This window comes from Colias eurytheme, chromosome 24 (genome assembly GCF_061535395.1).
Source record: "Colias eurytheme isolate Ceu_HAF_F1 chromosome 24, ilColEury1 Martin Lab GWU primary, whole genome shotgun sequence".
NCBI classification, from domain to species: domain Eukaryota; kingdom Metazoa; phylum Arthropoda; class Insecta; order Lepidoptera; family Pieridae; genus Colias; species Colias eurytheme.
Window position 1 is genome coordinate 4,519,960 of NC_143003.1, and position 10,252 is coordinate 4,530,211.

A 10,252-nucleotide genomic window follows, 5' to 3' on the forward strand; every position below is an offset into this window, starting at 1 on the left:
TCTAAAGTCAACTTAATTTTAAATTTTAATTTTGTAATTGTAGAAATGAAACAAAATACTATTAGAAATATAAATTATTAAAAAAATAAATTATTATAAATTATTCTAGTCAAATTAGACATAAGTATAAACAGTGATTAAAAAAGTTGGTCTCTACAAAGATTTGGTTTATGTTAATTTAATTGTTTAAATTGACCGGATTATGAGTTACGTTTATTATATGTTACAGCATAGATTATTATTTATTAGTAATTGGAAAAATAACTATTAACTTTATGAGCAACATAAGACATAAATGATATAACTAAGATATCGAGTGTCGTCCATCGGCCTCCGCTGACCCAGTGTGTACAGTATTAGAAACATCGGTATTGATGAAATACGATTTTGAGATACGGTAGTCATGTTACAACTGCACTAGTGCCAATTGATTATTTTGCAAAAAGTCTATAAGAAACATAAATAATGCATGTTCATTCTCTTTAAATCAGCAGTCAAGAGCAGTAAATTGGCATTTCTTTATTCCTGTTTTAATATAATACTAGATTACCGCCCGCGGCTTCGCCCGCTTTGTCTAAAACCTAATAAATTATATACTAAAACCTTCCTCTTGAATCACTCTATCTATTAAAATAAACCGCATCAAAATCCGTTGCGTAGTTTTAAAGTTTTTAGCATACAAAGGGACAAAGGAACATAGGGACAGAGGAAGCGACTTTGTTTTATACTATGTAGTGACTATACATACTTGTCGCCTATAATTTATAGTCCTACCATATAAAAATAAGTTATCACTGGTATTTAACAGGACTTGAATAATAATGTATAAAATCTTACTTGCAGTTCGAAAATGTAGTGTTGTAAAAATAGCTTATCTTAATATATAAATAAATAATATACTTACATATATTATGTCATTATTATGTAAAAAAATATCATATTTATAAATTATAATGATGAATTGATCCAAAAAACAGATAAATTATAATACTAACGACAGAGAGCAATGAATACATTCAATACAAAGACCACTTTAAAAGATTACTCGTCGCAAATCTAGTCTCTGCTTAAGTATCCCTAACGAGTCTTGTTGAAGAATACGAGAAGCAAAGCCTTTGAAGATACGTGAACAATATAGGAATTTCCCGTGAACAATCGAACATGGCCATTATGAATCGATTGCAGTACAATATGACATACGAGGGCTTGAAAGTATTATGAGTATTACTATTCTTATAGCTGCATATAAATCACATTGAAGTTACGTGTTTGAAATACAAGTATGGATTTGAAAAATCGTTCTACGAAGATATTTTAATGACTGGTGTATAAGTACATATTTTATAATTAATAATAAATGTTTCAGGACAATTTTCACACACGAATTTCATTACACAAATATTTGCCCGGGGTGGGAATCGAACCCACGACCTCTGGCTTGGAACTTGGAAGGCAAGGTCACTACCAACCAAGCCGGTCAGTCATTAGGTTAGTGTACCTTTTTAAATTATGCAATCGTTGATTAAATAAGATATAGGTATCTCACAAATAATTAAATGAACACCTTGATGATCCTACATTTTGTTGAACTCGCCAATCTCAGGAACTATTGATTCGAATTTAAACATAATTTTTGTGTTGGATTTTTTATCGATCTCTATTGCATCTATACGAGCAATATATTAATGATTTTTTTTGCAAAAATAGCTTATGATATTCCTTTTTAAGAGCAAACGAAGTTGCGTGGGTTATCTAATCAATTACTTATAACATGATTCCGAGAAATCAAACGTCACACATGATTCCCTAAACATCTAATATTGGAAAGCGAAACCAAATTAACATTTCCGGCTAAACGGTTCTAAGAAATTACGTTTAATATTCTCAATCGTCTGTAATTCGATTTAATATTTAACTTTCAAAAAGATTGTTTATGTTTGGAATAACGAATTGTTTGTAATTACAAGCTGAAGCTTAACTTTTTAGCTTAACTTTCTTTATGGGAATGCTTTTTATTTAATTTTTATATTGTTAATTTTTATTAACTTATACCTATGTATTTTGTTATGTAATTTCAAATTCAATGAGTATGACTATGACTGTGAGATCTTGATTTATTAAGCAAATAATAAATCTTTCAGTTGCAAGTAAATATGTTATTTTCTGGTATCATAATGAGTTCCTGACTATAATGACACCAACATGTTTTAATTTGAAAATAACTTTTATTTATTAAGAAGCAATTAAAACCTCAATTGTCCCATAAAAATTACTTGAGTAAAGTTCATTTTTATATTTTCTATCAGACTAGAGAAAGACAATTCTCCACGTCAAAGATTTAATTAAAATGAGGTAAGGACCCAATTTTCAACGCAAATCAATGGTGGTCACATATATGTGATAGCTATAGGCACAATAAATAGGTACTATAGGTATGTAATCGTATTCCAACTTGAGCCATGTTAAGGCCGTAATCCCACACAGCGGTCAGGGCTTAGGCTGTGTCCTGACTGATGAGATTTGAACGCAACATTATGAGTGTGAAAGACAGGTATAAATATTATAGAAATTATATTCAAATTTTATTAAGAGGATTTTTACAAATTTTATATGCAGGTGGTGTTCTGTGTAGTTGTTATGACTTGATTATTGCTTATTATTTGTGTATTAACCAGTGTCGAAGTATTGAATGCAGGGAAAGCAAAAATCATGTATACTCATAGCTTATGACACCAATGTCTACTGCATTTACCTATAGATTATAATAAATTGAAGGTTAATATTATGTTCACGTGAAAAAATTTGTTTTCCAAACATTACGTAAGTATTTTATGAGAATTCAGTAAAAATATATAATCAACAACTATAATAAAATAAGTCTCCAAGCTCGACTTATTAATAACTTTCCCATTGTCCAATATAAACCGTAATTTTAAAAAACAAAACCGGTATTAACCGGTTGATACAGCGTTTGAATTCCACATGGACAATGGTCCATAAAATCTAATTACCTGCCGCGTAATTGAATCATTATTATGAAATTACCATTGACCTGTAAACAGTTTTCATATTCACCTTATTGCATTATGGGTAATTGCATTTGGTCTGAGAATGTTAATTATTGAGTTAATTATAATATTTTAGGGTTAGCGTTATTGGATACTAGCTTTCCGCCCGCGGCTTTGCCCGCGTTTTCAAAGAAAAACCTGTTCCCGTAGGATTTCCGGGATAAAACCTATCCTATGTCCTTTCTCGGGTATCAAAATATCTCTACACCAAATTTCATGCAAATTGGTTCAGTAGTTAAGGCGTGATTGAGTAACAGACAGACAGACAGAGTTACTTTCGCATTTATAATATTAGTATGGATTATTAAAAAAGTTTAAATATAGCTGTTATATAGCTAGTTTTCTTAATTGATATAATGACGTGTGGTATTTTTTAAATATGTTATTTCCACAACTAATTAAAATGATTAATACAACTTTTAAGCGCTCTACATTAAACATTTTCCAAATAATACCCTAGATATTTCTTTATTCTCTACTAGATTTCCGCCCGCAGCTTCGCCCGCGTTTGCAAAGGAAAAGCCGCATAGTTCCCGTTCCCGTGGGATTTCCGGGATAAAAACTATCCTATGTGTTAATCCAAGTTACCCTCTATATGTGTGCTAAATTTCATTGTAATCGGTTCAGTAGTTTTTACGTAAAAGAGTAACAAACATCCATACATCCATACATCCTTACAAACTTTCGCCTTTATAATATATATTAGATATTAGATAAATAAACTCTCTCTAAAACTAATTGTAACACTTCGAACACACAACTACTATAAAAAACTTTAACTCAAACTCAAACATGTATTTATAAATACCACTTATTTTGGAAGCACTTTTAACTCATCATTACATAGATTTACCATTTACCGTGGTTATTAATTTACCATCTTATCTCAAAAAAATACATACAAAAACGCTCACAATAAATAAAACGCACACGAAGTCCGTTTAGGGGCCTTTAAGCCCTATCTCAAATTTCAAATGTCAAAAGCGGTATCGTTTACCCGTGTTTAACTGCCAGGAGCATGGGCAGTTTTCCAATCCACTGAAATAAAGGCTCTATTTAAGGTTTGCTGAATGTAATGTAAACGTTTTAAGTTGTATAAGATGTACTTTTTAACCGACTTCAAAAAAAGGAGGAGGTTATCAATTCGGCCGGTATATTTTTTTTATGTATGTACACGGATTACTCCGAGGTTTCTGATCCGATTTACAAGCAAGCACTAAGCACTTAGTATTAAGCCCGTGCACCGACATCAAACCTATTTAAGACACATCATTAATAAATAAATAAATAAATCTAAATAATATGCAGTAATTAATTATATCAAATCTATTTTTTTACTTTTCCGTTTTTGAAGTCGGTTGTTTTTAACGTAGATATTTTTATGTAATGTTTAACTTGCTAATCTAGGTATGTTTTTCATGATCTTTATTTCTGTACTTAAGTTATTAGGAGGTTGAATCCTTTCCTATTTGTAGTAATAGTGAAGATTGTGCGTTAAGGGCACATTGATTTTGTTGTTGTCTTGCAGTTAACATGCATATAAACACAACTAAATTTTCACTTATCTTTCTTAAACGTGCAAGATTGTAAATCATCAAGTAATGACCGTATTTATTATAATCAATGGATCTTATTGTCTATTTCATATACCTATGTTTAACAAAAGGAATAATTTCCACTAATTCCTCAAACAAGATCTCAAAATCTTTAACTAATCTTATCACCAAATGATAATCCAGACCCATGTCCTAATGCACTTCCCAAAATAAACTCCAAGTCAAATCACAGTAAGTAAATTAGTGTTTCCAATAAAGTAATTCAGGTCACTTGAAATATCTGTTATCAAAATAGAATTTCCAGATTCGTTATCGATCGCTGGCTGGAGCACGCTTTTGAATGTAGTCTGTAGTTACATTCGCTTGACATAAAGCAATGTACTTTAAATAAGAATTGCATTTAAGAGTACCTTTCAATGTATTTTCGGAATACTATTTTCATAGATTCGTTAACCTACTTAAGCTAGTTGGTTCTGATATTGAATTAATGAACAGAGGTACGTTATTGTAGAAACCAATAGTATTTTATTATTATCTGTAGTAGAAACCAGATAATTCTTCTTATATATAAAAATGAATCGCAAAATGTGTTGGTAAGCGCATAACTCGAGAACGGCTGAACCGATTTCGATAATTCTTTTTTTATTATATTCCTTGAAGTACGAGGATGGTTCTTATGTAGAGAAAACGTAAACATGTACCACGGGCGAAGCCGGGGCGGACCGCTAGTTATTAATAATTCTAAAATTCACATGTTTTAAGTAATGATATAAAGAGGACATGAAACTTGTAATATGTTCCTTGTAGGCGAAAACTATTATAACATTAACAGATAAATAAAGAAAATGCTTGTTATACAAAATTATAAATTTATGAGGCACAACAATATTGTGTAAGTATTCACAATAGAACCAAGTAATGTAACCAATTATACGAACTAAATTTGATATTACATTAAGTAGTTATAATAATATAGTCAACAAAGGGTAAGGACACACCTACGTCCTACACTACATTTACTCATGTGCCTACACTCTGTTATTTTCAATCGACTTTAAAAAAAAGGAGCTTCCTCCTCTACTGTACTTTCAAAAACAAAATCCTATACATATTATTTAAATGAATCGCCAAATGTAAGCGCAAAACTCGAGAACGGCTGAACCAAATTTGTTAATTCTTTTTTTATAATATCCCTTGAAGTACGAGGATGGTTTTTATGAAGAGAAAACGTAAACATGTACCACGGGCAAAGCCGGGGCGGACCGCTAGTCGAAATATAATTATTTCTAATCTTTGTATTAAACCAGCTAAATATAGGCAAGAAGTGAAAATAAAACTAAAATTTTAATGACGCTACATCACGATGTAATTTTAAATCCTACTCAGCCGTGATGATGCTGTTATTGAAAATTGGGCCAGTCTGCGTTGACTGAACCATTAATAATCTGATAGATTGCCTAGCTTAGGTATTTTAAGATCCACTAATTATGTGTATAGATTAAGATTAGTCGTGAGACAACACTTTTTAACATAGAATACATAGAAATAAATAGCAATTTCAGCAATAGAAAGGTTAGTAGTGAAGGTACAAACATTTGCTCAGTTATTATTTGCTATGACATAATATTATAAGTAAGATAAATATTTTCTTATATATAAAAAGAAATAGATAATTAGGACATTTTGAAATTATATTTAGGGCCGATTTTTCAATCCCGAGATAAACAGTCTAATAAGTACCCCTCGAATAGATTTATTCAATTATTTATCTAACTCATAACGGCTCGCCTATTTTTCAATCGTGATTTATTTGATGAATAACTATCTGACCAAATATTTCCATATTGGCAGCTCTGCTCTCGGAGTGGCGAAACAAACATATTAAATTAGTCAGGTTAGAGCGGGATAGAGTCAACTCTTGCAATTTGCCAACAACCGTCATTATGACTCACGTCAGGAGTGCACTTGTCTTCTATGATTGTTTATTGTTGTTTTGATTCGAGTAAAGAGTTTGGTTAAATTTGTGTTTCAATTTATATATTTTACGATGGAAACGACATACTTAAAGCATCTACAGACGCTCCGATTTGGTTGGTGCCAACCATATCGGAACCGACAAGGCAACCATTCCAACATTGCTACAGATTGTCCGACGGTTGGCCTTCCAGCTGTCAGTTGACCATAGAGTAATATGTCAGTTGACCATAGTATGAAGAGAATGGGCTAAATTCTACTATAGAAATAGAGAAAATTACAGTCATATGCGGCTCTTACAACTTATTTTTTAAGGTTTTTAATGTAGCCGCACTGTCAATTTTTTTTAATACTTCTAACATAATAAAATACGCTTGATTTCTGGCATCTCTATTTGCGTAATCTTTGTTACTTAAGTCCCACAAACAGGGAAAGTCTTTATATAGTTCCAGCAATTTTATTAATATGTCACGTTCGGTGACCGTAACTCCCTCGGCGTTCATGTTGACGTCCTACACCGGCGGCGTTGCGAATGTGAATGAGCCAATTACCTATATTACTCTATGGAATGAGCCGATTTGGTCGGAACAAAGCTTCCAGACGTTCCAATTTGGTTGGATCGGATAGGAAGTTGGTTTGGTCGGTACCGCCGGCGCATCCGACCACGTCAAACCAATATTAATAATAATTATGTCGGACCGACCGCTCTCTACACTTTCCGATTTGGTCGTGGTCGGATGGTTGGCACCAACCAAATCGGAGCGTCTGTAGATACATTTAAAGGCAGCGTTCGGCAAATTTTCAATGGCATGGTCATCAGTACTATCAAAAACATCAATTTCAATATGATTTTAATTGATAATAATTATATAGAAAGAGGTTTAATTGTTAATAATTCTACGCTCTATGTTATGACATACGAAAATATCCCAAATTTGACGCGTCAGTTGTCAACTCAAACGCCTAACCGTCGAATAGCGCGCTATCTGGCCGTTGGAGCGGCAAATAGATTTATTCCTCAAATATCGTAGTTATTCGATAGATAAGTCCTATTCGTCTATTGAAAAATTGAATATTTTGTTAACTGAAGAATAAAGTCTATCTAGCTGTTTATCTGGGCATTGAAAAATCGGCCCTTAAAGGTATATAAAATTAGTTAAAGAAAAAATCGTACGGTCAAGAAACTTGGTCAAAGCATGAATATGTTAACAATTGCAAACGTTTAAAATGAGCCTTGAGCGCGATTTGCACTCACCCAAAGGGGCCCGAACAAAAGACCCCGTGGGGACGGAAGCCCTAAAAAAGAAATCGTGTAGACTTGTGCTGCATACCACGATTTTCTTAAAAACCTCTCATTTTCTTTTGAATCTATATTAGTCTGGTAATTTTGGTGCTATACTGGCCTATAATATTAATTTAAAAAAGGATGCTCGAATTCACTTTTAATGGAAGGAAAGTTATACATAAGTAAAGGTAAGATTCTATAATTTAAAAAAATATTTGTAAAGTTATCATGAACGTGGCAGAATTTCATGAATAGATTCATTTGTATACGAAATACTGCCTATTACAACATGATCATTAAATAAAACGACAAAATTAAAATTAAAATTTAATAAAATAAAATAATGAATAATACAACAATTCTTAAAACTCGTCTAGTCTCCTTCATCGCCACCTTCTTCCTCCTCATCAAACTCGCCTTCCTCTTCGGCAGTTGCATCTTGATACTGCTGGTATTCAGACACCAGGTCGTTCATATTGCTCTCCGCTTCAGTGAACTCCATCTCATCCATACCCTCACCCGTGTACCAATGCAAGAATGCCTTGCGTCTGAACATGGCCGTAAACTGCTCCGAAATCCGCTTAAACAACTCCTGAATAGCCGTCGAATTTCCAATAAACGTAGCAGACATTTTCAAACCACGCGGTGGAATATCACACACAGCTGTTTTCACATTATTCGGAATCCACTCTACGAAGTACGACGAATTCTTGTTCTGAATATTCATCATTTGCTCGTCCACTTCCTTCATTGACATGCGTCCTCGGAAAACAGCAGCAACTGTCAAATAACGGCCATGACGAGGATCACACGCAGCCATCATATTCTTAGCATCAAACATTTGCTGCGTCAGCTCTGGTACTGTTAATGCTCTATACTGCTGACTGCCTCGAGATGTTAGAGGAGCAAAACCTGGTATAAAGAAATGAAGACGAGGGAAAGGTACCATGTTAACAGCCAATTTCCTTAAGTCTGCGTTCAATTGACCTGGAAATCTGAGACAAGTTGTAACACCAGACATAGTCGCAGATACTAAATGGTTCAAGTCACCGTATGTTGGTGTAGTCAACTTCAAGGTTCTGAAGCAAATGTCGTACAGAGCTTCATTATCAATGCAGTACGATTCATCAGTGTTTTCTACCAGCTGGTGCACAGATAGCGTGGCATTGTACGGTTCGACGACTGTGTCTGACACTTTGGGCGAAGGCACTACGCTAAATGTGTTCATTATACGATCTGGGTATTCTTCTCGTATTTTTGATATAAGCAATGTTCCTAAACCAGCGCCGGTACCACCTCCAAGCGAGTGCGTCAATTGGAATCCCTGTAGGCAGTCGCAACCTTCAGCTTCTTTCCTTACGACATCTAGTACTGAATCAACTAATTCTGCACCTTCTGTATAGTGTCCTTTCGCCCAGTTGTTACCAGCTCCTGACTGACCAAAGACGAAGTTATCTGGGCGGAAAATCTGTCCGAAAGGTCCTGACCGGACAGAGTCCATCGTACCCGGTTCGAGATCGACCAGAATCGCCCGCGGCACATATTTACCTCCGGTCGCCTCGTTATAGTACACATTAATACGCTCCAGTTGAAGGTCGGAATCGCCGTGGTATGTGCCAGTTGGATCGATGCCATGCTCGTCTGATATAACCTCCCAGAACTGCAAGCGAACGATTTATGTTACTGCACGGTAATACAAGAACTAGATATAGTTCATAAATATGGTGCGATCTATTTTTGCTTTACAAGTAATAAACAACAGGGCGGTATGTTTCGACAGATTTATTTATGGAAAATTCACAGCTTAGGATATAATTGACTTCTAATTATTACGTTTATGCCAATTACGAGTTGTACATGGTTGATTTACTGCTAACTGTTATGTTATTTTATTTACGTGTAAAATTCGTTACGTAAATTAGGTTTTTATATTTACCTTTGCACCAATCTGATTTCCACATTGTCCTGCTTGTATATGTACGATTTCCCTCATCTTATGTAATTTATTATTAAAACTTAAATAATCTTTCTTTGAAAAACCCGACTGAAATCAAACTTCAAGACCAACTAGACAGATAGACAAAACAAATGCCTCTATTCGAAACTTTTCATATCGAATTCGAAGCAATTTAAAATTTAAAACATATTCCTTTTCGGAGCAACCTGCCAATTTGAGTATGAAAACTTTTTGTGTACGAAATAAGTTTTTACTTTATGTGTTTAGTAATTGGTGAAGTTTTCGCTTCTTGAGTTTTCGTATAGAATTATCATCTATTTATGAATTGCCTATTTAAATATAATAATCAGTAAACTTCTGTTATAATATTAATAATATAAAATTCTTGCAGTATATAGTGTTATCAAATATA

The 10,252-nt window shown here is 33.6% G+C and overlaps 1 protein-coding gene across 1 annotated transcript; it reads right to left on the reverse strand.

Moving 5' to 3' along the window:
- Positions 1-8,256: 8,256 nt before the first annotated feature.
- On the reverse strand, positions 8,257-9,876 carry LOC149897951 (tubulin beta chain). The gene is made up of 2 exons (XM_090115706.1): positions 9,820-9,876; positions 8,257-9,543 (listed from the first exon to the last, which is right to left on the reverse strand). The coding sequence occupies exons 1-2, from the start codon at positions 9,874-9,876 to the stop codon at positions 8,257-8,259; spliced, it is 1,344 nt and encodes a 447-aa protein (XP_089971832.1).
- Between the last annotated feature and the right edge of the window lie 376 nt (positions 9,877-10,252).

Coding starts and splice junctions, on each gene's coding strand:
- LOC149897951 (XM_090115706.1), bottom strand. CDS start 9,876: ATGAGGGAAATCGTACATATACAAGCAGGACAATGTGGAAATCAGATT. Junction 9,544..9,819: donor GAAATCAGATTGGTGCAAAG/GTAAATATAAAA, acceptor GTTCGCTTGCAG/TTCTGGGAGGTTATATCAGA.